Genomic DNA, 27,403 nt, shown 5'->3' on the forward strand with positions numbered 1-27,403 from the left:
TGGAGAGCTGCGCGAGCTGTGTACGACGGCGGTGGAGCGGTGGAAGATGGCGGTGGAGCGATGGAGGACCGGCATCTTCATCTGCTGGATGTAGGAGTCTGGTCCTTGGGTTGTGGACTTAACTCAGAGTATTGTCTAGGTTTTGGTACTGTATGTCCTCCACGGTCTCCGCTTACTGTACTCGACTTTGGATGGACGGTCTGAACGTAGCTGTCACCGCTGTCGTGAGGAGATTCTTTGGTTCAAGGTCTTGGTAACCTCTGGTCCTTCATGCGTCTTGCTTGGGGTATTCAATCGGCTTAAGGTGCTGCGACATCTGCCCTGGAAGGCCCGAAAGGGGTTCTTGGTGGTGGACCTTGTACCTGTTGTGGACCATGGAGCTGGGTATGGGGTCGTGGGCCGTAGACTGGGATCATGGCTTCAGATCGGATCGAAGAAACGTGGGTACGTAAACCGAAGTATCCTCGGGTGTTGTAAGATGTATCTTCGGCCGAGGGATGTGACGACGTTGACTTCGGTTCTCACGAGGGGGTGGAGGGAGGTTGTGCTGGGGGTTGGTACAGTGTAGAGAAGTAAGAAGGTGTTGTAGTGACAACGATCATCGGCCGTCTGTATTGTCATTCTGGTCTATAATCTAGAAATCTTTTATCAAGCCGTACATCGTACTCGTTGTTGAGTGCGAGCTTTGCCGCCTTCGATAAGGGCGGGTATCATGATGCTGATATGGTATCAATAAAAAGCGACAAACAAAAGGAACTTCCCATAGCGCCTTCAGATGCAGTGCGCCTTTTCCCATGCAAACAAACAAATAATGAGAAAGGTTGCCTCCATCAGTACTATTGCGAGACAGCCGCTTCCAATGGATCTTCTCTCTTCGTGACCGCAGGTGTGTCCAGCCTCGAGTCGTACTCAATAGCGGTGCTGTTGAGTTTGTCTTGCGTGATGTTAAGTGCCTCCTTGAGGGCAACCTTATTCGCGCGTTGTTGTTCGCGTTGAATGCCATGATTGACAGCATCGAGCACATTCTGGACCTTCGCTTTCGGCTCGTACTTTGGCTTGGTACCAGGCTGATACACACCGGTCTCCACCAGGATCGAGTACCACATGTTCTCCGATGTCTTATTGAACTCGTTCGTGCCGCGGATGTCGGACTCTGGGGTGTCGCCGACAAAGTAGACTGTCTCCGGTGGCGCGTCGATGCCATGTGTATCTCGTCGCCATTGTTGCAGCAGGCGAGTTGCGAATTGGAAGGTGCCGATTTGTGGCTTGCCAAATGCAGTTGTTTGGAGATCTTTGCCAGTGACAGCTTTGAACATAGCCTCGAGAGACAATCGCAGGGCACCCATTCCGAGGCGTGTCAGATCGTGCGATGCGGACCATACTACATCGTTATGCGAGAAGAAGATTGGTGGGCCTTCGTCGAAAGTCTCTGAGCGTGTGCCAAGATAGCCGTCCTTGGACATGAGCAGATCAAGAATGATCTGTTGGTCGCCAGCCCAATCTCTGCTGTCCGCGAACACGAAGATGGCCTCGATCTTAGTCTCCGCGAAGTTGCGCGCTTTTGAGTTGCTGAGCTCTTCTTCGGTGAGCTTGCGGAATGGAGTAGTGTCTGGATTGTCCTTGATGATATCGCCAGGTGTGACGACATCCTTGAATCCGTAGCCTGTTGCGACTTCTCTGCATTTCTCGCCCTCGCCACCAACGACCAGAACGGTCTCAAACTTTTCTGCCATCTCCCTCATTGGTGTGTGTCCGCAGATGAATTGGCCAGGAGAGACTTCCAGCTCCATTTGTTTACTAAGCTGAATGCAACGCTCTTGCTCAGTCTTGCCACCGCCATTGGTTACGAATATGTAGGGGACCTTGATGCCGAATTCATTCTTCCCGTTCAAAACTTGCATTGCTTCAACAGCTTCCGGTATGGGTCTCCCGCCGCGAATCAGGACACCATCGATGTCGAAAGCAAAAGCGAATTTGTCGGTAACAGTGGTCTCTGGAGGCGTGGCAAGTGGCGAAGCTGGGCCGTTCGCATCTTCCAGCTCATGCCTCGCCATCTCGAATGCTGCTGCGGTCTCGTGGGCATCGCTTGGTGCCATCAAGTGCTTTGGAGGCACCACCACGGTGGGCGACCGAAGGTTGAGGGAATTGAGAGTCGCATCTTGAGAACTCAGTCTTCGAAGTTGCTTCTTTGGCCTGGCAGGCAGCACGATTGAGCCTCCGTTAGACATTTTGATGGCTGCGATCCTGGGTTTGAGAGAAGAGCCCGTGGTGTCAACAATAATGAAGAATTCAGTCTCGAGGGCGGAGGAGGTCGCTGCCTTCTCTTTTAAAAGCTGAGCCCGGGAGATTGGATTTGGGGAATAATTGGGGACTGTGGGATAGTACTGTGGAGTGATTAAAGTCTAACAGACTGGTGGAGGCATCACGGTTGGATATATCGCGGCCGGACACGGGCAGTGCCACCGAGTGCTGATAGCGGTCCCACCGAGTCATCGTCGACGGTAGAGATGACCAACAAGAGCAACCTTGACAGTTCCCAGGTGCTGTGGGCCCGCTACGAAACTTCACAGACAATCGCTGAGGGCAGCCGTCCAACACCATCGCCGCACCAGAGGCAGGTGAAGACGCTTGACAGGCCGGCGGAAGCAAAGGATGAGACTCGGTCCAAATGTGGTGCATGGGAACTCCGAAGGCAGGCATAGCTCCAATCAGGTGAGGTCTTTGCTGAGTTGCCGTGGCTGCTTGGCTTTGCGATTCGCCGTGAGCACCGTACCACTCCGAGCACATTGTAAGCTATCCCTGTTCGAGCGTCATGCAGTACCTGCCCGCAGCTGATAGCCGACCGGCAGGTTATGACGCCATCGCCAAGGGACTGTCTCACGGCGGTCTGTTGTTGTGTTGAATGCACCGGATGTGGTGACAAAGATCTTCAGGAACAGCACTCCCATGCTTGTCATTCGGGAGTTGTCCAGTGTCGCCATGATGAGGGACTTCCCAAATCCAGTCAGCGTGCGGGTGCCATTGGGACAACCAATCTGTCGCCTTTGCCGCCAGATCATCGTGATCATGCAGTCTGCTACACGCCTATCAAGCTCGCTTGTGCTGGCCTGCAGTGGATATGCGTTACATTATTCAAGCCATGTGCGCAGAGCCGCAGCGGGCTAAGCACGCATGCAAGATGGCGGCGTGCTGGTGGCAGCGCTCCTTCGGCGAAAGGCTTGCCCTCTAGCTGTGTGAGTTGTTCTCTTTCTGACTGCGTCGTTAGCACTTCTTGTCAATAACGGGCTCGTACCCGCCATCGATCACATGCTGAGATCCGTTAAAGTTCCTTCGCCGCCGAGCTGTATTGTCCGCTGCTCTGTGGATGCCTCTTTATTGGCGATATCTCTGCGCTACTTTCTCACACGCCCACCCGCCGGTCATCGCACATGTCAACGCGCTGTACCTGATCTCACCTTGCATACTCCCCAGAAGCGGCTTCCGCTATACGGTAGCCCCCGACTTCGTCAGTATTGAGCATTGTTCAATGCTGACTTCACGTACCACTCCTGTTCGCGCAGCGAGTGTACGAAGACATGTAAGAGGTGTGGCTGTTATCCTGCTACTGGTCTGTCGGCAATCATGCAGTCTCGCTGGTCAGCCTTCGTCTCCAGGTTGACAGCTTGACTCAGCGACCACAGCTTTCAGCAACGTGGTCGAACAGTATCCAAATGGCCAGCAGACTCCGAGCCCTCGGTGCGAATTCCTCATAGAAGAGCTGTGGGTGTGCGCGATGATGTGAGCTCTTGGTAGATCCCACCACAGTCGGTAAATGGCTGGAAAACATTAAAACATGCACTGATCGCCTAGTGACGCGGTGATCGTGCGCATCGCGCTGCAGCGATCTGTAGCTCATGACTACACTCTGCAGCGCATTGGGCATTCTTCATGACATCGCCGCGGAGAGTTGGCGACGAGTGTTGCCAGCTACTCGCCGGCATGTCTGCGTTTGAGTCTATAGCTCACGTCGCTCGATGTCAGATGGACGTGCTGGCTGCACCAAGCTTTCGATGCATTGCTATTCGCAGCGAAGCGTCACACATATCGCCACCAGGCATGTCATACCGGACGACTCCAATACCTGGCCAAGGGCTATGCTCACCAGGCGCGTCCCTGCACAACGCGCGCTTTGCATTCGTTGGAGAGGGACAATCTGGAGAAGTCTGTGGGGTATATATTTCGATGAGTCCATACTTTCGGCTGTCGAGTCCAGATCTATTCGACATTTGATGGACGAATCTTCGATGATGTTGCGCCAAAGGAGCAAAACGAAAGAAGGCGTCGAGCAAGTCCTGAGGAAACAGCGCCTTGACCATGTGTCGTCACGTGGTCTGGTATTACCCAGGCTATTTCCAGGACACCTGATCTCCTCCTTCTTGTCGCCTCCAACGCAACACCAAGCAACAACAACAACAACAACATCATGACTTGAGGTGGGCTTCACGCATACGGGAACGAAGCAAGTTTATGCTTTTACCTCAAGGCAGGACCCCGCGAAAGCCTCTCCAACAGGGTCGTCCGATCTTGCAACAGGTCTATACCGTCGCTTCCGACGAGTACAATCCAGCCAAAGTGTCCCTACCGCACAATGCTAACATCTACAGGGGCCATTTCGGATTCTCAGCATCTCGGAAGCGTGTCGAAAAGTACGCCGTTTTGTCAGCCAACGCAGCCTTGTCGTGAGAGGATATACCCGCGCGCTACCGAAATGCTGAGAATCCGATGTGACCCCTGGAGATGTTACATGTTGCTTCACACCTTGGACTGCTTTCGTAGGTCTCGTGGACTTGATCACTGACCCACGTCGTGATGCCATGCATGAATAGTAGTGTGTTTCGGCAGTTCACATTACAATGTTACCCGAGGCATACATTTCTCCACCCACCCGGAGACCTACAGCAATACGTCCCCACAAGTATGCATTGCTCAATGCAGCTTCTATGATCCGTGAACGTGCAATACTAAGGTTCCACAGTGAGCATCGCAATTGCATGGGGCTGAAAGAATCATCTGGACTATCTGATTAACCTGTTCTACCACCGGCGAGTCTTGGCGAGCGGCAGACGCTCAACTGTTCAATATGGCAGAGACCATCACCGCTGACTACCTGGTCATTGGCGCTGGAGCCATGGGCATGGCCTTTGTAGACACCCTGGTCAGCGATACCAATGCCACTATAGTGATGGTTGACCGGTATGCTCGACCAGGTGGCCACTGGACGACTGCCTACCCGTTCGTGCGGCTGCACCAGCCCTCTGCTTTCTATGGTGTCAACTCTCGACCCTTGGGCGAGGATAGGGTTGATCAAGTCGGACTCAACAAGGGCTTGTCGGAAATGGCTACCGTTGATGAAGTCTGTGCTTACTACAGCATTGTTATGCATCAGACCTTCCTCCCTTCTGGACGAGTAAAATACTATCCCAAGCATGAGTACCTGGGCGAAGGGGAGTGGCGGTCAGCTGTTACGGGGAGTCTCTTTCGCCTGCAAGGCAAGGATGGAAAGCAGCCGAAGATTGTCGATGCTACCTACATGAAGGTAACGGTGCCTTCCATGGGACCACCGCCCTATCAAGTCGCAGCAGGTGTAAAGGTGGTCCCAGTCAACGACCTCCCCAAAACAACTCGACCTTATGGCGCATACACCGTAGTTGGCGCAGGGAAGACTGGCATCGACGCCTGTCTCTGGCTATTGAACAACGGCGTCGACCCGAAGCTCATCAACTGGATCATGCCACGAGACTCATGGTTCCTTGAACGAGGCGGTATCCAACCAGGTCCAGCTTTCGCCAAGAAAACCTCTAAAAGCATAGCGGACATCAACGGAGCGGTCATGTCATCCACATCGCCCGAGGACCTCTTCCTGCGCCTCGAAGCTCGCCAACAGATCATGCGCATGACCGACAAAATCTGGCCAACCATGTTCCGATGCGCCACGGTCTCCATCGCCGAGCTTGAACAGGTCAAGAGGATCGAGAACATCGTCCGCGTGGGTCGCGTGCAACAGATCACCACAGATGAAGTCATCCTCGACAGCGGCGCTTACAAACCCGCTCCAGACACACTATACATCGACTGCACCGCCGACGCCCTAGCCAAGCTCGAACCCCTACCCGTCTTCCGCGGCAACCAAATCACCCTACAGTCCGTCCGCTACTGCCAGCAAGTCTTCAGCGCGGCCTTCATCGCCCACGTCGAAGCAACATACTCGGACGACGCCCAGAAAAATGCACTCTCTCGAGTGGTCCCTCATCCAGATGAGGCGATAGACTACCTGATCGTGACCTTACAAAGTCACCGCAACGGCCTCGTGTGGGCTTCTCACCCCAAGACGGCTGCGTGGTTGTCTCAGGCGCGGTTAGACTGGTTTGGTACGTTGTTGCCACCGCCGCCGGAGGATCCCGCAGAGGCGAAGGCGTATTATATGGCTGTTGCGGCGCAGGTACAGGGGATAATCGATAAGCTTGGAGCTTTGATTGATCAGCTACCGGAGAAGGATGCGGCGAGGGCGAAGGCTCAGGTAGCGAGGACCTAGGTGCCTCATCGATGGGTGGAGTTGTTTTCTACGCTTGCAGAAGAGGAGAGGCGTTTGGACGCTGGCTGTGTGAGCAAAGTCATGTTGTGTTGTCGAGTTGTCTCAGCCATCGATACCACTTGACGGTTTCCGTCACGGACCAGATCAGTAGTTTACTGTATTAGCAAATATTGTACTCCAGGCTCAAGAAGACCATCAAGATGTCATGATGTCATTCTAGATATTAACCTACGCCCACGAAAAATGCTCACAGTGAAAGTACATCTCCCTCGACCCATCCTTCATAATCCTCAACTGCTCCCTCGCAACCGCATTGGTAGCACCACTCTGCATACTCGCTGGTCCACACACAAAGACTCCCAGCGCACTATCCACACGCTGAGCATCACCTTCCTGGGCGATGATAGCCGAAAGATCCGGTCTCCCATCATGCCGCCGTACATTGATGGGCTTGGCGAGGACATCTGACCTACTGGATCTAGACGATGATTCCAGCTCTGACTTTGGAACCCCTTCAATGACGGGTGCCTTTTCAGGATCGTCGAAGTTTTTTTGGAGTTGACCTGTCAGTCGAGGATATTGCTCATCCTCTGTCGTTCCGGTATAGTACAGTTCGATGGAGTAGTCAGCGGCTGTCAGGCTGTCGACAGGACATGCAGCGATTTCATCAGCCACGGCCTTCTCAAACCACGTCTGAGTTGCCTTGTCGCGGGTGACGAGGATGACCCGTAGTGATGGCCGTTGCGGGTTCTCGATGCTTTGAAGCTGGAGGTTTCGCAGGAAGGCGATGACAAGCGGTAAGACCCAACCTGCACCAGAGCCCCCGGCAATGACCACGCTGCGTTGGCACGAAACAATTTTCTGCATGTCGACGCCTCCGTAGGGTCCGTCCAGAAGGACTCGCGTCTGCGACTCAAGGTGCGTTTCGGCGTATCTGGCCAAGCGGGCGGTGAAGCCTTTCTGCGGGCGGATGTAAAAGACTAGTTTGGACTCCACGCTGATGTTGAATGATGCGCGTGCGGGCAGTGAGCAAGCCGAGAATGGGTGGGTGGCCCATACATGGAGTCCCATGAAGCGAACGAAGAAGTGCTGGCCTGCACGCCATCTCGCCTTGGTTGGGACGGAGACCCGAACAAACCCGTTGGCGGCAACGCTGATGGTCGCGCGGTGGCCTATTCCATGCTCGACGTAGATGCGAAGTTGGCGATGAAGCCAAGAGGCTGCGAAGAAGACGACGGTAACAACAAAGTATTGCCTGTGATTCTATCAGCTGATTGTTCACTCGATTGGGCCAGAGCGGCACCTACGCAGATGTGAGGGTGAAGTCGCAATGGAAGAAGAAGAACAAGGTGAAGATCAGCGCGGCCAGAAAGTGAGAGAACTTGAACCATTCGTAGCCCATATTCCTGCCCTCCACATTAGTCAAGCTTCCGACTAGAGATCGTAGCAACGCACCTTAGAGGGCCCATAGACGCGAAGGTCAAATATGCCTGTGCAATGAGAGCGACGACACCAGTCCAGTAGAAGAGCTGTGTATTCCACTTCTCGACCATATCTCCGATCCGAATATGATAGACGATGAACGGGAACGTGTGAATGAGAGCCAGGATGAACATGGCATACGAAATCCAGCGGTGGAAAGGCTGTAATCTCTCATGCGAGACACCAGTTACCATTGTGACAAGATTGCTCTTGCCGGCCATGAGAATTACGAATGGCAAACACCCGGTGGCCATCCAGCCGGAGCGAGTAGCGATAGGCATGGAGTTCCCATAACTTGGCTCACTGCCGTCGTAATTTGGCCAGTAATAAGGCTGTGGACCCAATGTCATGGCGAGAAAGAAGATCGCGCCAGCGGCACCCAGTAGCAAGACGCCAAGGGGAGCAGTGTTCCAGTTCAGGGCGTGGATGCGCCAGCTTCTGTACGATAGCCATCGAAGCGGCGCACCGACACGGCGGAAGGCTCTCGAGCGGGAAAGACGTGTTGGCACGATCTCTAAGAACAGGTAGGCCAGAGTGAAGATGAGGATTGCTGTGGTGAAGAAGGCGACGGTAGGGAGGGCATAACGATGGTCGGCTTCGTACCAGAAGCGCCTGTTTAGAGCCAGTCAGGCAGATCAGTCTGAATGAGGAGGCCAGTTACTTGCCAGTATCCGGTCTGATAGTCGCATTGCCAGGTCTCGTTGAATTTGCACTTGTACGTCCTGTCACCATTGAGAGTGACGGGACTGTCAAACCAAGGCGTCCCGTGGTGCATCACCATGTCGTCCATGACTGCGGCGCGTGCTGTCGTGAACGAGAGCTGGGAGGACGATCTGACGTAAACGAGAAACTAGAAGCGCAGAGGTCAGCAGCATTCAACGGCGTCTTCGTCGCTCGTGCTTGATATTGCTTCTTGACCTGTGGTCTTGGCGAGGTGTGTCGTTCAGGTCCACTCAGCGACCGTTTCGGGTGGAAACTTGCTCATTTGCACGCGTGGGAGCAGTGGTGAGCCAATGAGCTGGAGACATGCACCCTCTACAACGTGCTGACCACGATGTGTTTGCATCTACCTCGTGGGAGTCGGTGGCAAATTGGTGCTTGCACTGTGGCCGTGTGTCTCTATCGTCTTGGAGAGCCCGCAAGCTTTCGATATCTCATTCGAACAAGCATCCAGGCCTGGTGGACCACCCATCGCGCCGGGATCGACCAGCAACAAAGGCCCGTTCAGCATGGACATGTTAGGCATGAGCATGGCCTCCTCTACTATGACCGATATCGCCATGGCGAAAGGCACAAGTACCACGTCTCGCATGAACATGGCGACCTCGACAGCGCCTGGGATGACCGCGGAAACCGGTCCTGCTATGTGCTCCATGGATGGCATGGACATGAGCATGTCGATGCAGAGCATGATGATGATGTTCTTCCACATTGGCTTCAAGAATGAACCTCAGCTATCTTCCGTGAGATCCCGGCTCTTGGATTGGCGTCTTCGTTTCCGGATGCACGTGACCCAAGATCTTGTCCTGAATCCTTACCTCCATCGACAAGTAGGGCTACAGTAGCTGACCCTGCCCTACCATATGCATACACAGCCCAAGAGAGTGCTAGCAAGTACAACATGTCACTTAGCGAGCAGTGTACATGCAAACGAGCTCTTTGCTATGCCGGAAGCGATTGCATCATACTTCGTCCGGCGGCGAACAGCTCGGAATCGCTCTAGGTGAGTCCGCTTCACGCTGCAATTCTCTTCTGGCGGATGTGAGTCTGGAGATAGGCAAGAACAAAGTGCGTTGATCTACCTTACGTGGAAGTGATAAAAGAAGGCATCCCGACCGAGTGTTGAAGATACCACAAGTAACACGCAAGCTTTTGAGTGCCCTCGAACAATCCAATTTCTTCCACGACATCATGGCTTCAAACATCATCGACAAGACGAAACATGCCCTCCATTTCAACAAGGAAGGAGACATCAAGATCGCAGGTCGCAAAGTCCATGGTACAGGCTACGGACTGATGGGTCTAACATGGCGACCACAACCCCCATCACAGGAACAAGCTTTCACTGCCATGAGTACATCGCATCTATCTACAAGGTATCCAAGAGATACTGACATTCCGCCCCAGAAACCGCCCTCGACAGCGGCGCAAACTTCTGGAACGGGGGCGAGCTCTACGGCACGCCAGAACGCAATAGCTTACATCTGCTCAAGGAATACTTTGACGAGCACCCAAGTCACGCCTCGAAGGTCGTCATCTCCATCAAGGGAGGCCTCGTAAAGGGAGGTATGAAGCCTGATGGGTCGGCTGAGAATACACGACGGAGCATTGATGAGTGTCTCAATGTAATGACCAACAAGAAGCTCGATATCTGGTACTTGGCGTGATCCCAACTGTCGTTGGTATGCACTAACACGAGACAGGGAAGCTGCTCGCTGCGACCCAGAAACTCCTATCGAAATCACGATGCGAGCTGCAAACGAGTATGTGAAAGCAGGCAAGCTGGGAGGTATCTCGTTGTCCGAATGTAGCGAAGACACCATCCGTCGCGCGGCCAAGGAGGTCACTGTATCGGCTGTAGAGGTCGAGTTCAGTCTCTGGAGTACTGAGATCCTCGAAAATGGCGTGGCCAAAGCCTGTGCTGAGTTGGACATTCCGATTGTCGCGTACAGCCCACTAGGCCGAGGGTTCTTGACTGGGGAAATCAAAAAGCTGGAGGATATTCCTGAGGGCGACTTTCGCCGAACCATACCTAGGTTCTACCCTGAGAACTTCGACAAGAATCTTGAGCTCGTGACCCAGATTGAGGAGCTGGCGAAGAGGAAGGGGTGCAAGCCTGGTCAGATTGGTGAGCATAATGCAGAGCGTCATTTTCGTTCGAGACACTCGCTTACCTGACAACTTATCCAGGCCTTGCCTGGGTCAGAGCGCAGAGCAAAAAGCCCGGCATGCCAACTATCATACCAATTCCAGGGGCGTCCTCTCCGGAAAGAGTACGAGAGAACATGGTGGAGATCGATCTCAGCGAGAACGATGTCAAGGAGATCGACAGCCTTCTCGCCAGCGTGGAGGTCATTGGTGGTCGATACAACGAACACGGCGCCGCCTTGACATTTGGCAGTACGCCACCTTTGAAGGAGTAAAAAGCAATGACCCGCTGGTTCCCCTCGTTAGCAGAGAACATTCAACAAGGACTACGGCAGCTTTGTGTGATGCGAGGATCTTCAGATCAAGTATAGTAATTTAGAATAGTCCGCATTCGGCTTCCGAAGAAACCGTTGGCATTGCAGAATTCTCTTTGGTCATCACCAGAGGTAGAGGTAGAGGAGGGAATGTGGAAGACTTGCCGTGCATCGCCGGTCCAGGGTCTGAGTTCACCGCCAGGTGACCGACGTGAGCGGCGCGCATTTGTGACCTCAGATCAATCACGCATCCATCCAATGCGTACTGTGCCAAGGAGACCTTCGAGGTGCATCTCTTCCAATGCCCAATCTTTAAACGGATCTTGACTCTCAGTCTTACAGAGTCTGCCTGAAGCATCTTCTAGCCAGCAATATTCGTGATATTAGGAGCCTCATATATCTCCAGCTGCCGCATTCCTTTGCGTAAGAGAAACTCGATCGTGCTAAAGTCCTTCTTATCCATGCCGATGTTCCGCTCAAATTCGTGTCTCGCGAAGGCGTAGAAGTTGGGGCGGTTCTCAGCCGGCTTCGTTCGTGCTGCTCGGAGGCATTTTCGATACAAGGAGAGGACGTCTCGCTGTAGGCCTGACAGGCGTGCAGCTCGCGCCATGATGGGAGTGTATCGTGATGTGAAGGTGCATGTGCATGTGCGGGAGAGGTCAGGTAGAGGATTGCTTGGGGAGAAGAATTGCGTTGGAGAGCTCGGAAGTTCGGAGCTTGCCCTGTCATTGACTTCGGCCATTACATGTACACTTCGACGCTCATGCCTCCTCCGCCTCGTCACGATCACCACCTCACGGTCATATAGGCACATCAATCACTTCTGAAGCTAAGTACCCAACCTCATCTCAACTCTCCTTCTCCAACCCACCCACCCACCATGCAAGAACTCGACATCCTAATCCTCGGCGCCGGCTGGACCTCAACCTTCCTAATCCCTCTCCTCAAATCCCGCAACCTCACCTTCGCAGCCACAACCCGCGACGGCCGAAAAGTCAACGGCGTCGACACCATAAAATGGACCTTCAACCCGGACGAAGAAACCACCTCCACCGAAAAAAGCCAATTCGCCAAACTCCCTCTCGCCAGGCACGTCCTCATAACCTTCCCACTCACCGGCACCGGCCAATCCAAAACCCTCGCCCACGGCTACGAGAAAGCCCAGAACAAGAGCCACATTCGCTTCATCCAGCTCGGCTCTACTGGGATTTGGCAAATTCCCCAGTCGTCCATCTGGGTGAATCGCAAATCGCCCTACGACACTTCGAATAAACGCGCCATTGCCGAAGACGAGTTGAAGGGCCTAGGAGGTTGCGTGTTGAATTTGGCAGGGCTATGGGGCGGGGAGCGAGATGCGAGGAATTGGGTTGATAGAGTTGCGAAGACGAAGGAGGATGTGAGGAATAAGAAGAGTGTACATCTGATTCATGGTGTGGATGTTGCGAGGGCGGTTGTGGCTATTATGGGCGATTGGCATTCTTCGCGGGGGCAACGGTTTATGTTGACGGATGGGTTCGTGTATGATTGGTGGTCGTTGTTCGCGGGTTGGGCGGAGGGTGCTGATGAGGATGAGGATCCGTCGAGGGAGCCGAGTCAGCAGGCGAGGTGGGTGTATGAGCTTATGTCGGAGGATAATGTACTGGCCCTACCCAGGAGTATGGAAATGCTGGGTAGGTGTTATGATAGTAGGGAGTTCTGGTCGACGTTCAAGCTTGCTCCGCTCAAGGCTAGGATATGAGCAATTGATGGGACAACGGCGACCATTTTGAACATAACGTAAATTGTAGCGGAGTATGTAAGAATGCTAGCTCTACATCCATGACCACATTCAGCCTCTCATTGCGCCATATACGCCGGTGCATGCTCTTGACGTCTGCCCAAGTTGACCAACTTCCACTGCGGTCAAGAACGCCGCTGAACTTATGTACACTTCAAACACCACGCGAATGCTGTACAAATGACGCTCCTTCGTCGCTTTACCACTTCTTCGAGATCTGCTCAAGTTGCTGGTATAGTGTCGGTGCAGGCTGTGCCGGACCTGCACCTGGAAGTGGTGGCCCATCGTTTGGCGGTGGATCGATAGAGCCAGTCGGGGCGGGTGGTTGGTCAGGAAGGGGGTCTCCTCCTCCGAAGAACTTGCTGAACTCGCCTGGATCAGCAAATGGGCGTGGTCCAAGTAACCGAACCATGTCGTCTCGGCTCAGGACCTCCTTGCTGAGAAGTTCCTCTGCAACGATGCCAACTTCCTTCTTCTTCTCTTCAAGCAATTGACGGCATTGCTTGTATGCTTCATTCACGATTCGCTTGACCTCCGCGTCGATGGCTTGCGCTGTAGACTCCGAGAATGGCTTCTGGAGCTGAGTCTCCTGAGTCTCCCCGGGATCTGGATAGTACATGTAGCCAAGCTCCGACATGCCCCACTTGGTGACCATGGCGTTCGCCATGCGCGTTACTTTCTGGAAGTCGCTGCTGGCACCGCTGGTCACAGTATCGAAGTGAAGCTCCTCAGAGACGCGACCGCCCAATGTCATGGCCATTCGATCCATAAGCTGCTTGACATTCATGAGGACTTCATCGCTGCCACCACCTGGAAGGTACTGCGCATACCCCAGGGCTCCAGAGCCGCGGGGAATGATGCTGACTTTGAGAAGTGGATCTGCATACTGGAAGTACCAACCACAGATAGCGTGGCCAGCCTCGTGGTATGCGACAGTCTTCTTCTCTTCCGGTGTGAGGACCAAGCTCTTCTTCTCCAATCCACCAATGACACGTTCAATGGCTTGTTCGAAATGCGTCATGGCCACGGATTCAGCCTTTGCTCTTGCGGCAACCAAGGCCGCCTCGTTGACACAGTTTGCAATATCGGCACCAGCGAAGCCGGGAGTAAGAGCTGCGAGACGTCCTTTCAGATGTTCGATATCCTCGTTCGTGACAATGTTCTTGAGATGAACGCCAAAGATCTGCTTCCTGCCATCCATTGTAGGGCGATCAATGGCAATATTCCTATCGAAACGTCCAGGACGCATCAATGCTTTGTCGAGGATATCTGCTCTGTTTGTACCAGCGAGGACTACGACCTGTTCGGCAGTATTGAAACCATCCATTTCGGTAAGGATCTGGTTCAATGTGCTTTCTCGCTCATCGTTGCCGCCACCAAAATTCGACTTTGATCGAGCCTTTCCGATGGCGTCGATTTCATCGATGAAGATGATGCAAGGCGTGTTCTTGCGAGCATTGGCGAACAGATCCCTGACGCGACTAGGACCAACACCGACAAATATCTCCACGAACTCGGATCCTGAGACGGAGAAAAATGGAACACCACTCTCTCCTGCGGTGGCTTTCGCAAGTAGTGTCTTACCAGTGCCCGGTGGCCCTGACAAGATTGCTCCTCGTGGAATCTTGGCACCAAGCTTCTGGTATACGCCTGGCTCTTTCAAGAAGCTCACAAACTCCATGATCTCGAGCTTGGCTTCGTCCATACCCGCGACATCAGCAAATTTGACCTTGATGTCGGTCTCGTGGTTGAACTTCTTCGCTCGGCTCTTGCCCATGCCAAAGATGCCACCTTGACCACCACCAGCACCAGATGCGGCTCGTCGTGAAAGGTAGAAAATGGCTCCGATGAAGAGCAGTGTGGGACCGAAGGCTATCACAGTGTTGAACCAGCTTCCCTCTTCGTGGTAAGAGACTGATATTCTTTCGGAGCTCGGGATCTGCAGCTCGTTCTGCGCCTCCTCTACCCGGCGCTCAAATGCTTCGACTGATCCGATGCTGAAGTAGTAGTAGAAGCCGGTTTGTGCGGCAGGCGACTCCGGGTACATTGATGCAACGCTTTCTCTGTGCAAGTGTACCCGCACCCGGTTTCCGTTGACCACGATCAGCTTCTCCACAAGACCTTTGTCGAAGAATGTGTTCCTAAACTCCTGCCAAGTAATTTCCCTGCTGTTCTCGGTAGGTATCACCAGCCTGTATAGCATGTACGCCACGAAGGCAGATATGAGGAAATTTGATAGGTCAAACTTGATCTCTGTGACGTTTTGAAATGGCGAGTCGCTTTTCTTGTCTTTTTGGCCCTTCTTATTGCCACCCTTCTTCGAGTTTGGTGAACCAGACGGACCCGGGTCCTCGCCACTCTTCTGCTGGGGCTCTTCTTGACTGGACTTTGAGTTGACCTCCTTCTCAGCGGTCTCTCTAGCGACTTGCGTTGTAAGGCGCCACAGTTTCGCCGCTCTTGCTGGCGACATGCCTTCTTCTTGTACCTCTTTGATAGTGTCTCGGAGCTCTGAAGGCAGACCTTCCTTCTTTAATCGTTGTAGCGCCTTGTCAACATCCGCGGCCATAGAAGCTGGCATTCCCTTCTTTACGAGACCAAACACATCGTCTAAGGCCTGCTCCTCCTGCGCATTGATCTGCACCCGGCCGGGTAGCGGACCTTCTGGCTCATCTGATCCGGGCTTTTTAGGCGGCTGTGGACTCGATGATAACGGTGAGCTTTGTGAATAGAGGCTCTCCATGCCTTTGGGCGGCAAACTCGGCGTCTTGTCTGCCTGCTTGCCATCTTTGGGCTCTTCCGGCTGGGTGGCATACTGCCTACTGCGGGCATATGCGTACAGTGGACGAGGTATCGATGCGGGCCGTCGTGAGAGTGTGCGTGAGAGGGATGCTGCCTCGATGAGCTGGCGCGATGATCTCGCGAGAGACTGCGGTTGACGGAGGAGCGACGCCATGGTGTTGTCGTGGAGGAGGGAGCAGATGCAGGTCAATCGCGGGCTGACCTTATCGTGTCAGAGCTATCATCGGCGCCCAGAAGGGAGAGAGGAGGGTGTCGTGGTGTTTGGGAGGCGTAGAGTAAGGAATTGTGTCAGCCAGTGGCCATCAGAGATGCATGACGAGACGAGAGATCTCGGGCACTCGCTCGGCTTCTCCCGTTTCCGCTCCAGCAACGCCATCCTGCCGACTTCACCTTCACATCATCTCACATGCGACGTAGCACCTGATGTCTCAATTTGATATGTCAAGCATGTGAAAATGCGGCTATGGTCTTGAGCCGGCGATGTATCGAGCTTGGTGTAGACTAGCAGTGCTCGATGTGGTCACACCTTCACTTCCACTCAGAACAACATGAAGACTCGCTCCTTGAACCACCACATACGATACTTCGTGGACATAAAGCAGCGGCTTTCGCAGTGATCACTAGACCATTGACCACGACTCGGTCGATTTGTGCGTGGTATATGGACGCCTCTCAGCGCCAGATTGATGCCATAGGTACCGATCATGCCATAGCCCTTTCCTTCACTCGGACTGTCTCAGCCGAAAGAAGCAGGTACCCGCCGTTCCTTCTCAAACCGGCGTCGATGCCTGTGTTCTTGGCAACGCTCCAGCCGATGGGCAACGTGGAAAGCGGCACACAAAATGCAGTCACGACTTGAACAGAGGCATCTGCTCCTTCTTCAACTCAACACCCTCGAGATTACGCTGACACCCACCGTCACACACCACTGTTCATCAGCACACATTCTCGACACCCTCTTTGCATTCAAACACCTTACTTCTCTCACCCATCCTACGACTCGCTGTCCCTATGCAGCTGCAGCACGAGATGTTGTTTCTGATCACCTGCTTGCTCCTGGCAGCTACCTCCCTTCTGCCAAAGGGCAATGCCTGGTCGATCGATTTCTACACTGGCGACAAGTGCGGATACAGCCCAGAGCCGTTCAACCGCACTACCTACCACGGACCTCACCAGAAGAAGGACGTGGGCAACTGCCTGGCAGCTGGGGACCCGCGAGATGGCTATGACTGTGACTTCGTAAGCAACATTCTGCCCCATGCGGCTTACTCTATGCCATCCGACTAACATTTGTGCAACAGTGGCACGATGGCGGTGTACGCGACGACTGCACAGCTCCTATGCAAACGGGTCGTGCCGGCCTCCCAGCGTCGTGGTTCTACCCTATCGGCACCATCTGTTGCGTGGGCTTCGAGACGCTCGACGAATGCGAGGTACGCTGTTGCCTCGGTTGTCACTCGATCTCCTAGCACTGACACGATGACAGTGGGACGAGTGCAAGTACCAGCCGAACCTCTGCATCAAGGGGTCGTGGTACAATCCGAAGTTCGAAATCACCGGTAAGCTCCACTCGAGATGGTACATCACCTGCTTAAACGAACTGACCATCTGTACAGAGGAGTGGCCATTCGTGACATTCTACTGTTACGATGGCTGCCCAATGGCCGATTGCGAGGCGTTCATGGAGGCCAACGACATCGATGCTGGTGAAGATGGCATGAATGTGGGACCTTGAACATGTTTCAGGTTTCGATGAACATGGATCGAAAGGGGAGTTGCTCGAGACATGAGGGCGAGATGTGCCTTCCTTTGTTGTGCTCACTTACACGAGATTGCGACTAAGAGTCCATTGTTTGTCCCATTGTGAGACATACATGACAATTCCAACCCTTTGACCAGACCTTCAAATCATCCCTTTCGAGCACTAATCATGACTCCCGACAGGGCTTCAGCTTTTATCTACCACGCGACACTCTCGGTAGCAACGACGTTCATTTGGCTCTCGAGATTCAGCAGCCGGCCTGCTTACTCACGACCTCTCACTGTCCCTTCGCATTTGCATTCGCTACCATGGATATTGCACGACTATTAATATTGGAAGCCTCGATGGCTTGCGCTTTCGGTTTCCTTGACCCGGGTCTGCGCGTTGATAGAGCGTATCGTCCGGTGTTCTGGCTCAGCGCAACCTATCTCGCTGCCTCGATGCCCTGGCTTTGCATCACAGCGTTCGAGGCAACAATGCTCGCAATTAGGGCCATGCTCGCACCGATCGTACTTTGGGGGAGCTTGAAACTATGGATACTTTGTCCGCTTGGAGCTTGCTTCGCTGCATATCAGGTCGACGGTTGCCGTTGGCTGTGGCGCTTCGCAATGCACCTCTCCGATTCGAAACAGACCACCGCTACAACGCTACAGCCACGTCCAAGAGCCTGGCAGCAATCGTACAAGCACACCGAGAACGTGCGGTCGACTCCGCAAAGTAGTCCATCACCTGCGCCATTCAGCGCACCGCCAGCAGCCCCTGAGCCACCTAAAGCCGCGCCAGCACCTGCGCCCCGTCAGGAGCCTTGTCACGACCTTGACCAGGACACGTACAACATGTCACCACAATCGGAACCTCTGCCTCAGCCGTTGCTGTTCCCGACAACACCACACCAGACAAGGCTGGGAACGATTCATGACTATGCGCATAATACATCCAGGCCTGTCAGACCGAAAGATCTCATAATCGACCGGGTCTCCCAGGCGACCCTCGACGACCAATCGTATGGCCGTGAGGCGCATATTGACACCTCACAAGACGTTATGAGTGATGAGTCTTCATCACTAAACGAGATGTTGTCCCAGCCGGAACTGGACCAAGTCGTCAGTAGCGATCCGGAGGAAGAGCGTGAGGAGCAGGAGGTTCCATCTATGCGTCAAGCAATATTCGATCCCTGCACGGCGACAGTCGATCATGCTCTCGAGTTTGACGTGGTCGCAGCTGGCGTGTCACTGCCTAGCGATAGTGGCTACGCATCAACAGCCTTCGAGCCAGAGCACGAGCAGGGTACTGAGGATGCCATGCCATCGGGAGACGTTTCAACACTCGCCAATGACAGACCTTTCGACAATGCTTCAAGGACGACCACGTGCTCTCTCGATGTGCACTTTTCTGTGTCAGAAGAGGCGGACTCTGAACGCGGCGGGACTGACAGAGCCGCTCCGACTGATGCGCTCCAGCAAGTCGATCCTAACCCAGCCTCTGAACAGAGCTATAGCCCTATCAACAAGTCAGATGAGAATGAGGGTGATGATATGGATTCACTGTTTGGCGAGGAACCCGCGTCTAGTCAGACTGCCGAAAATGATGGGACCTCTCTCGTTCATTCGAACGCCACAGTCGAAAGGGGCACTTCTGGAGTCGCAGGTCTCCAAGGGCTCTCATCAGATGATGACGACGTAAATATGAGGGATCTTACCCAAGGACAACACACCGAAAATGCCCTTAAGACCGTCCATGCTAGTCATGATTTCAGCACTGTTCGCGATACGCCTATGACAGACGTCGTTCCGGAGGTCAAGAGCGTAATCGAGGATGTCTCCATGCTGAGACCTCAGAGCGCAGAAGGCAGCGCCTCAGAATCTGTTGCTGATGAAGAGATGGAGGAGGCGGGTTCTGATTCTGAAGATGAGCTTGAGCAGGCTTTACGTGCAGCCTTAGCAGAGAACGCAGAGGATGCAGAGGATAAGACGATGGTCTATGCTCCGGCCGATGGAGAAGGGAGAGTACATACTTTGACTGCAAGTGTGGTATTGCCACAAGCTGCCTCGAGGCTGCTACCTTCATTGAACACGCCATTAACGAATGCCGACACCGAAAGGGGTGGGATGGCTAATCAATTGCAGCTACCACTCCTCATGCCAAAGCCTGGTCTAGCATTACCGGCAAGATCGGAGGGTGTAGTGTCATGTTCTATCGCTCGCGATAGAGGGCTTCAAATCGAGGACAAGACTCGGAAGCTCGGTGAAGAGTCCAAAGAAACGACAAATAGTCAGCCGACTATACCAGGACCAGAAGTCGATATGACTAGTGCACTTCCCAAGGTCCCAACAAAGCCTGCCTCGGGCGTGTTTGTCAACGCTTCTGTCAAACCACGAAAGTCTCCGCCTCTCGTTCCAGCTCTCAAGATGCCGAGCACTACCATACTGCAGGGAGAGACGTTCTCACCAATGCCGTCAATTCCAGAAGAAACTCCTCTCAAACAGTCCGCCCAGCTCCTAGTCCCGACAGCGGAGAATCCAGCAATAAAGCAAGTGAATGAAAGCGTCCTGACCCCGAGCATCATCGCTGCACTAGCAGATGCGATATGCCGCCACTGTAAGAAAGGAGTTCTTGACACAACAGAAAAGATGAGATGCTTCATACAGCAACGACGATGTGGCGACTGCGTCTTCAAATTCACAGAGGACCCCAAAAAGGCCCGCGCACGTGAAGAGACTGGCGAGCAAGCGGAAGCAATTCGCAAAGCTGATACCCGCAAAAGGATGTTTGATCTCGAGGCCATTCGTCGAGCCGAACAAGACAACGACAATACCATGCAGGGTGTCAGAATGTACGATGGCCTTCGGTACCAGTCAGGTGACCGTCCGAACATCATGGATGGTAGAGATCCAGGAGATGGTCTGGAAGGACGAAGACTGGGAACTGTACCTCTGTGCGGGAATGGTGCCAAATATGTTGACCCTATTCCCAGTGCCGCGCATAAACCTCTCTACAACCTCAACGAAAGCCAGCGTGATGAAATGATCAACAAATGGCTCTTCGGAATCATAGAAGATCTAACAGAGAGACCAGATAATCCAGCAGCATTCTCAAAAGCTAGCAGAGGTCCTTGTTACGTCACAGGCCTTCTCTACATCTTCTTGGGTCGTCTGCGTATCATTGGGGATTACATGAAAGAGAGGTCCTGGAAGATGGGACGTGGACCTGCAAACATGGTCAAAACAAAAGCCAACAACCTGCTAGGACCGTATAGCGTCTTTTCGACGTTGATTCGGAGGGTGAAAGCTTATAAGAGTGCTGAAGGAGAGCATCAGGTCCCTCTAGATCTGTTGCGGGAGGTGAAGGCGATATTGCAGGAACTTGCAACGAAGCCTGGACCAAGTGATTGGACGGGATAGAGTAAGTAACATACGAGCTTTGTCTAACTGTCTCGTCAATGCTCACAGAAGCAATACCCATCATTCTGATAAGGCTGCATCGAGTCATTCACGTAAACCTTCCTCTCTTCAATTAGCTGCCCGCGCAACTCCTTCGCTTCCTCCAGAGTAATCGGAAAATCCTCCACATCCTCAATGATCTGGTCCACGAGCTCCATTGGCAGCTTCTGCGAGAGAGTTCCTTTCTCCTCCATGGCTCTTGCCCACCACTCCCGCTGCTGCGGCGGAACGTTGCTTGTTGAGGGAATGCGAATGAAGGGATCAACGAGAAAAAGGGCCAGCAATTTTCGATGTCCGGGCTTGGCCTTGTCCTTGAGCTCAAAGGGACTGACGCGATGCTGGAGCACGTTTGGGAAAACGAGGAGTCGGTCTTCTCTCGTGTTGGTCATGCCAAGTACTTGGATTGCATTGCCCCAGTAGTTCCTGATGCCGTAGATCTCCATGAGGGCGTAGCATTCGCTTTGTTCGTAGTCGTTGAGCTCGTCTTTGTCGACACCCTCGCGGAATGCGAGGTAGCTGTCAGTGATGTTCTCTGTGTCGTAGTAGTACAACGCGCTAGCAGCGATGTGTTCGTTCAGCTGCCCTTCGATGTGCCAGCTGCCACCATCATACGTGGGCCTGTCCGGCGTGAGGTGAATGTTGGCCAGTTTGACGATGACCTGCATTCCTTGCTTCTGGAATACATTCTGAAGCCGCTTCCTTTCCTCTTCCATGGCCGCATCACCTTCTGCGATTTGTTCTTGCGACGGCTCAATGCTGGGGTTCTTGAGGGGTTGATCGATATCGCTCAGCCGCCAGCCCTTGGTGGCAGCTGTTTTCTGACCAGGGTCCTTGTAGTTTGGATCGTCAGGCACGAAGACTTTAGGTTGGACCCTCTGACGCAGCGCGTACGTCTTGGGCTCTGGGATCGCGGCATCATAGGCATTGTGCCAATCGTCGTAGTGTGCATCATCCTCGTCGCTGCCTTCGTCCTCCTAATTTTCTCCGGAGGCTCCATCATGATCCTGGTTTGCTCGCTCACGACGACTCGGCCTAGGCTTCTCGATGCGTCCATCACCAAAGTCATCCTTGATACGATGTGTTGCCAAGAACTGCGTGGACAGCAGTGTCTCGGTCCATAGTGGCACAGAAGCTGTGATCACATCCTCGATGGCAGCATACAGATCCATATTTCCATGGGGATACAGGTTGTTAATGTAGCTCGAAATCTTTGCACGACCGTTGTCACTGGTAGCAACGTCGCAGGGTAGCCATTGGAAATGATCGCTGTAATCGGTGTCCTGGATGTCTGCCTCAGGGACGATCGACCCTCGGCCTGTATACCATGCACACTTCTCCGTTGGCACTGCTCCTGTTGGCATCATGCGTGAACGTCCATACAGCAGTGGGAAGAGCGAAGGATGCACGAGGTCGAGTACTTTGCCATCTGATCCCGGGTGCCAGTCTTTCTGATGCGCTTTCACGTCTTCCAGTCGCGCCGCTGCTTGTTGTAAAGCTGTCTTCGTTGCACTCGGGATAGCGCTGTCAGACATGAATACGCAAGCGTTGGCGTCGATAGCCTGCGTGAAGCCACGCTGCCGGTCCTGTTTGGCGTTGTCGCGGAGCTCAGCGATGCACTATAATACGTCAGTTCGATTGAGCTGAACACGACGACGTTGACCGACATAGTCGAAGACTGCTTGGCTTATAATCGTCTGCCGCTGTTCTCCATCGAGGTCGAGACTCTCTCCGTTTTCCCCGCTGTCTTCAGTCTTCTTCCAGGCATTGGTCACGACCTCGTCAGCGGATTCTGGTTTACGGGCAGCGCTGAATTGCAGAGCCTCCAGGCGCCATTTCCCAACTATGCTCTCATCAAATACCTTTCGTTGCCAATCGGCTTTGTCTTTCAATGCCGACATGAGGCTCAACATGGCTCGTTCGCGCAACCGTCAGAGGAGATGGGTACCATTTCTGAGCAATCGGAAGATGCGACTCGGCAAGCAATGGCAGCCCAAAGCCAGGGAGGAGGTGTTCTGGCTGATTTTCGAGAGCTTGCTTCTTGTATGGTGGGGACTGCGACATGGTGGCTGCAGGCTTGTTGTAGCCAGGGTTCGAATTGAGAGAAGCGGCGAGATGCAGAGAAGGATAGGAAATGGGTTGTACTTATGGGCAGTGGTGTTTGTGGTCACAGAACGGGATTGGCCCGCTGCCTGGACGGCCTCAGGCGCATACGCCACTGCGCTGTTGGCTGCCTGCTTGTGCAGTGCTTGTGCAGTGTTGTGCAGTGTTGTGCTTGTGCAGTGTTGTGCAGTGTTGTGTGTAGGTTGAAACCCAACATGAAGACAGACGCGTACTGTACAAAGTAGTGCAATGCTGGCGCGCAGGGATCTTTGGCGTCAGTTTCGTGTTTAGGCAGTCGCGTACTTCATCAGCTCCATCTCTTTGACACACTCTCGACATTGCCTTGCGAGCCAACGATTCAACTCGGCCAAGATCTATTTACACACCATCGGAAGAAATACGAAATTGCCGAAACATCTACAGGATATGCCACCTTCCATCGGCTGTACAGCCAAGATTCACAACAGAGATCCACTCGTCGCCATCGCTGCGACAGTCTTTAGAAGCTTCGACCCATATCCAGGCACTTCTCTGGCTCCTGTAAAGAGGTCGCTATACGTCCCGCCTGCTGACTGGCCACGGTCACCGCCCAGGTGCGCTCGGCGAAAGGGCTGCGTTGTCGAATGCGCTTGCCGTATGCTCCGAACAGTCCTGCAACGGCACAATAAGCTGTGGCGATAACTGCCAGAATGAACAGCGCATAGTTCGCGCCAAGTCGTTCGAACATTTGTGTGCCGAAGAGTGGAAAGACGGCCGAGAACATTGCTCTCAAGAATGCCATCGGAGCATTAGCTGACCCTGCATAGGAGGCGTAGGTATCAGTGAGATACCCGCTCAAGACTGCGTCGAATTCTACCACTGCAAATCCGAACAGGCCTACGGAGATGATCGATGCCCATGGTGTGATACCGCGAACCAGTGGTGGGACGGTGGCCGCGAACCACCACAATCCAATGGCCAGCACGGGAGCTGCAACATAAAACCCGAACAGCTTGTCCTCTGGCTCGATGACCTGGTCAGCCCTCCTTCGCCCGTTTGTGACGCGGATATCGAACAGTCTTGGAAGGAACGTGAAAGCAAGACCCGCTGCGATCGCGATGAAGACCAGCGAAGCTTCTCGATGGGAGAATCCCCACCCCTCAGTATAGATAACTGGGAACGCCTCGGAGAACAGGTATGTTACTCCGTAAACCGTTGCAGCCATGATCGAGGTAAGCATGACGATTGGCTCGGTGAAGAAGAGTCGCATTGGGAGTGATAACGATGCCTTCACAAATGTTCTAAAATCAGGAATCGAATCAGTATCGTCACAGGACAAGCCGTCGAAGCCCATGTTTCGTGCCACGATCTTGACCCTCTGCTTCAGCAACTGCGAAGGCCGACTTTCTTTCATCTTCATGCAGAGAAGAGTCGATACCGCGGCGATCGCACTGGCAATGTAGAAGATCCATTGCCTGCTGACAGTCAGTACAATTGGTGATAGAATCTGGTTACGTGGACCGACTCACCATCCATACGACGAAGTGCTCACAAAAGTCGCCACTGGGGGGGCCAAGAGCCAGTCCGAGGACAGCAGTTGCAATCCACAGATGGATCAGCCAGATCCTCGCCCGGACGTCCCACATATTCTCTATGCTACCGACGGCCACTACGGCAGGCATCGCACTCAGGAATCCAGAGCCGAACCGGCAAATGACCACCACCGGTAGGATCGGCCATGCTGCGATGAGGAGGCAAAAGATCGCATATCCAAAGGTCGTGGTCACGTACACCGTCCTGCCTCCGAAGCTCTCAGCAATAGGAGGGAAGACAAGCCCGCCCAAAGCTTGACCGATCATGTAGACTGACGTGAAGCACACCAGAGCTGTCGTCCTACCGATGTCGAAATCTGTCTGCTCCAGGGCGATCGAGCTGCCAGTGTTGCTGATTAGGGTCACAAAGAACTCCAGGAAGCAGATGAGCCCCGAGTCGTAAGCCTTGCGACCAAGAGACCATTGTCGAGGGTGGGCGTGGCTATTCTCCTGCCAGCGCACGACGCCATAGTCGTCGACTTGAAGACCCTCGAGGTGAAGCTCCCTTTTTACGTAACAGGGAACATGGACTATGCTTTTGTCGCTTTTTTGCAAGCTTGCTGAACTGATCGAGGTGGCCAGGGAAGATCCAGAAGGCGATCGCTGCCTGTCATCTTGATTTGAACCAGCTGAGAATCCGGACGGAGACTCATCGCGCTCATGCTCATGGTCAGCCATGCGGTCGATCCTGTTGACAGTAAAGTGTCGCTTGCGGGCCCCTTCACTAATTGACTTGCTGTCAAGACTGCTCAGCGTGTATACAGTGCTTTCGAGCCGGGTGCGAACATATGTCTGGCGCAGATGGGGTCTTCTGGTAACCGATATGACGGCCGTAGCAAACTCTGCATACCCACAAGCGGCCTGTACCAGCTGTCGACTGAACACATTCTACCCGATACGATGTCAATCGTCATGGGACATTGGATCACAACAAGTTACCGTCCATCGAAGACAAGCCCTTGGGTCTTGCGTAGTGACGGGCAACACGGCACAGCGAGATGACACTATCCCAATCAGAACTCCCACACCCGTGACATCTTGAGGCATGGTTAGTGATTGGAGCCAAGTGTCGATTAACGTCTGCATTCCACTCACTGATGAGAAGAACTGGTCGTATTGACCATCGAAGCACAGGTATAGAATGACAGATGACGGGGCACGCTCCCGTGGCCGTGGATCCGAGCATGGCTATGGAATGCAACGCTGAAAATATTGGAAAGAATGCTGGGCCGTGTTGTGGTATTCTCCTGGTTGAGCTTCGAGTCGCAGCTGCCTGGGCAGGGTTGATTCATTTCACAGATCTTTGTAAAGGTTGTGGTGATGAGCGAAGTTGAAGGTCAGCAGTGGTCGTGCTGTAGTATCGACAGGTGAAGTCGCAGTGATACCACCCTCGGACCACAATTTGTCATAGACAAGGAGGTTACAGCAGCGAATCGTTCTGGGTTTCTGGGACGATACCACAAGAGCGATACCACGAAGGTGATGAGAGAACTGGGTGCACCCGTTCCGTGCATCATGTTTGCCGAGCGATTGAGCGCGTTTACGCTACCTTAACCACAACCTTACCAAAGTGGCCTCCCGAGAACAAATACTTCAATCCCTCATCCGCCTGTTCAAACGAGAACACCCTATCAACAACCGGACGAATCTCATGCTCAGCATAAAACTTCATCATCTCCTCAAACCGATCCTTTGGCCCATTGATAATCCCCTTCAACGTAACCGTCCGTCTAAGCGCAAGGACATTGATATTCAATCGATCCTTCGGATCATCCTCCTTCCCAGACAAATACCCAATCGAATCAATCAGACCCCCGAACGCAATGCAATCGAAACTCTTCCGCAGAGTCTGGGTGCCGCCTGTTTCGAAGATGATGTCGGCGCCTTCGTTGTGCGTGATGTGCATCACTTCGTTCTCCCAGTCGGGCTTCGTTCTGTAGTTGATGCCGTGGTCTGCGCCTAGGTTCTTGGCTTGGTCGAGCTTTTTGTCGGAGGAGGAGGTGATGATGGTTTTGAGACCGGCTGCGTGTGCGATTTGGAGGCCGGCGATGGAGACGCCGCCTGTGCCTTGGAGTAAGACTGTCGCGTCGCCCTTGATGGGTTGGCCCATGGGTCTCATGCCGTTTAAGGCCATCCAGGCGGCGACGGAGGCGATGGGGAGGCAGCATGCTTCTTCGTCTTTGAGGTAGTCTGGGACGGCGACTAGGGAGTCTGCTGAGAAGGCTCGGTGTTCGGTCAGGACACCAGGAAGTGGTAGGCCAAGGCCGGTGGCCATATCTTTCTCCTTGATCTGGAGACCTGTCAGCAATCTGGTTAGACACAAAATGCCTTCAATACGTACCTGACCCGTTAAGTGACTCTGATTAAAGATCGTTCCGACACGCTGGCCAGTCTTCCATGATGAATTCCCAGCGTCGACAATAGTACCACAAGCATCTGAGCACGGCACCAACGACTCTGGCTGTCCAACACTCTTATGATGGTTGCAGTCCCCACGACACACCTCAGTGTCCCTATAGTTCAAGGAACAGCATGGATCTTAACAAGTACCTCCCCATCCTTTGGCTTTGGCACATCTGCCGTGGTGAACTTCAAACTGTCAAGACGGCTTTGGTCTGTCTGCCATTGCTTTTGCGACATCTTCAGGCGTGTGCTGTGAGAGAGCTGTGGACTTGGCTGTGAGGACGGGCTTGGACGATATATCTTCCATGTTCGATGG

The 27,403-nt window shown here is 53.5% G+C and overlaps 13 protein-coding genes across 13 annotated transcripts; 5 read left to right on the plus strand and 8 right to left on the minus strand.

Annotated features, from left to right (window-relative positions):
• Positions 1-836: 836 nt before the first annotated feature.
• On the minus strand, positions 837-2,493 carry CLAFUR5_00317 (uncharacterized protein; the record flags this gene model as incomplete). The annotated part of the gene is made up of 2 exons (XM_047899465.1): positions 837-2,371; positions 2,412-2,493. The coding sequence occupies 2 exons, from the start codon at positions 2,491-2,493 to the stop codon at positions 837-839; spliced, it is 1,617 nt and encodes a 538-aa protein (XP_047755649.1).
• A 2,626-nt stretch (positions 2,494-5,119) lies between these two features.
• CLAFUR5_00318 (uncharacterized protein) lies at positions 5,120-6,571 on the plus strand (the record flags this gene model as incomplete). The annotated part of the gene is made up of 1 exon (XM_047899466.1): positions 5,120-6,571. One exon carries the CDS (start codon positions 5,120-5,122, stop codon positions 6,569-6,571), a length of 1,452 nt encoding a protein of 483 aa, XP_047755652.1.
• Positions 6,572-6,799: 228 nt separating this feature from the next.
• On the minus strand, positions 6,800-8,403 carry CLAFUR5_00319 (Ferric/cupric reductase transmembrane component 7; the record flags this gene model as incomplete). Its single annotated transcript, XM_047899467.1, has 3 exons — positions 6,800-7,826; positions 7,879-7,977; positions 8,027-8,403. The coding sequence occupies 3 exons, from the start codon at positions 8,401-8,403 to the stop codon at positions 6,800-6,802; spliced, it is 1,503 nt and encodes a 500-aa protein (XP_047755653.1).
• Positions 8,404-9,119: 716 nt separating this feature from the next.
• On the minus strand, positions 9,120-9,464 carry CLAFUR5_00320 (uncharacterized protein; the record flags this gene model as incomplete). The annotated part of the gene is made up of 1 exon (XM_047899468.1): positions 9,120-9,464. The coding sequence occupies one exon, from the start codon at positions 9,462-9,464 to the stop codon at positions 9,120-9,122; it is 345 nt and encodes a 114-aa protein (XP_047756845.1).
• A 500-nt stretch (positions 9,465-9,964) lies between these two features.
• CLAFUR5_00321 (Pyridoxal reductase) lies at positions 9,965-11,196 on the plus strand (the record flags this gene model as incomplete). The annotated part of the gene is made up of 4 exons (XM_047899469.1): positions 9,965-10,127; positions 10,181-10,427; positions 10,477-10,901; positions 10,964-11,196. The coding sequence occupies 4 exons, from the start codon at positions 9,965-9,967 to the stop codon at positions 11,194-11,196; spliced, it is 1,068 nt and encodes a 355-aa protein (XP_047756844.1).
• A 400-nt stretch (positions 11,197-11,596) lies between these two features.
• Positions 11,597-11,845, minus strand: CLAFUR5_00322 (Succinate dehydrogenase assembly factor 1, mitochondrial; the record flags this gene model as incomplete). Its single annotated transcript, XM_047899470.1, has 1 exon — positions 11,597-11,845. The coding sequence occupies one exon, from the start codon at positions 11,843-11,845 to the stop codon at positions 11,597-11,599; it is 249 nt and encodes an 82-aa protein (XP_047756843.1).
• A 270-nt stretch (positions 11,846-12,115) lies between these two features.
• CLAFUR5_00323 (uncharacterized protein) lies at positions 12,116-12,973 on the plus strand (the record flags this gene model as incomplete). The annotated part of the gene is made up of 1 exon (XM_047899471.1): positions 12,116-12,973. One exon carries the CDS (start codon positions 12,116-12,118, stop codon positions 12,971-12,973), a length of 858 nt encoding a protein of 285 aa, XP_047756842.1.
• A 238-nt stretch (positions 12,974-13,211) lies between these two features.
• On the minus strand, positions 13,212-15,965 carry CLAFUR5_00324 (Mitochondrial respiratory chain complexes assembly protein; the record flags this gene model as incomplete). Its single annotated transcript, XM_047899472.1, has 1 exon — positions 13,212-15,965. One exon carries the CDS (start codon positions 15,963-15,965, stop codon positions 13,212-13,214), a length of 2,754 nt encoding a protein of 917 aa, XP_047756005.1.
• Positions 15,966-16,822: 857 nt separating this feature from the next.
• On the plus strand, positions 16,823-17,546 carry CLAFUR5_00325 (uncharacterized protein; the record flags this gene model as incomplete). Its single annotated transcript, XM_047899473.1, has 4 exons — positions 16,823-17,050; positions 17,113-17,244; positions 17,298-17,370; positions 17,428-17,546. 4 exons carry the CDS (start codon positions 16,823-16,825, stop codon positions 17,544-17,546), a joined length of 552 nt encoding a protein of 183 aa, XP_047756841.1.
• A 635-nt stretch (positions 17,547-18,181) lies between these two features.
• Positions 18,182-20,974, plus strand: CLAFUR5_00326 (uncharacterized protein; the record flags this gene model as incomplete). The annotated part of the gene is made up of 1 exon (XM_047899474.1): positions 18,182-20,974. One exon carries the CDS (start codon positions 18,182-18,184, stop codon positions 20,972-20,974), a length of 2,793 nt encoding a protein of 930 aa, XP_047756840.1.
• A 35-nt stretch (positions 20,975-21,009) lies between these two features.
• On the minus strand, positions 21,010-22,911 carry CLAFUR5_00327 (uncharacterized protein; the record flags this gene model as incomplete). Its single annotated transcript, XM_047899475.1, has 3 exons — positions 21,010-21,977; positions 22,035-22,629; positions 22,678-22,911. The coding sequence occupies 3 exons, from the start codon at positions 22,909-22,911 to the stop codon at positions 21,010-21,012; spliced, it is 1,797 nt and encodes a 598-aa protein (XP_047756839.1).
• Positions 22,912-23,612: 701 nt separating this feature from the next.
• Positions 23,613-25,362, minus strand: CLAFUR5_00328 (Major facilitator superfamily multidrug transporter mdrA; the record flags this gene model as incomplete). The annotated part of the gene is made up of 2 exons (XM_047899476.1): positions 23,613-24,599; positions 24,622-25,362. 2 exons carry the CDS (start codon positions 25,360-25,362, stop codon positions 23,613-23,615), a joined length of 1,728 nt encoding a protein of 575 aa, XP_047756838.1.
• Positions 25,363-26,224: 862 nt separating this feature from the next.
• Positions 26,225-27,324, minus strand: CLAFUR5_00329 (Zinc-type alcohol dehydrogenase-like protein; the record flags this gene model as incomplete). Its single annotated transcript, XM_047899477.1, has 3 exons — positions 26,225-26,974; positions 27,026-27,187; positions 27,229-27,324. 3 exons carry the CDS (start codon positions 27,322-27,324, stop codon positions 26,225-26,227), a joined length of 1,008 nt encoding a protein of 335 aa, XP_047756837.1.
• Positions 27,325-27,403: the final 79 nt, after the last annotated feature.

The sequence above is a fragment of the Fulvia fulva genome, chromosome 1 (genome assembly GCF_020509005.1).
Source record: "Fulvia fulva chromosome 1, complete sequence".
NCBI classification, from domain to species: Eukaryota; Fungi; Ascomycota; class Dothideomycetes; order Mycosphaerellales; family Mycosphaerellaceae; genus Fulvia; species Fulvia fulva.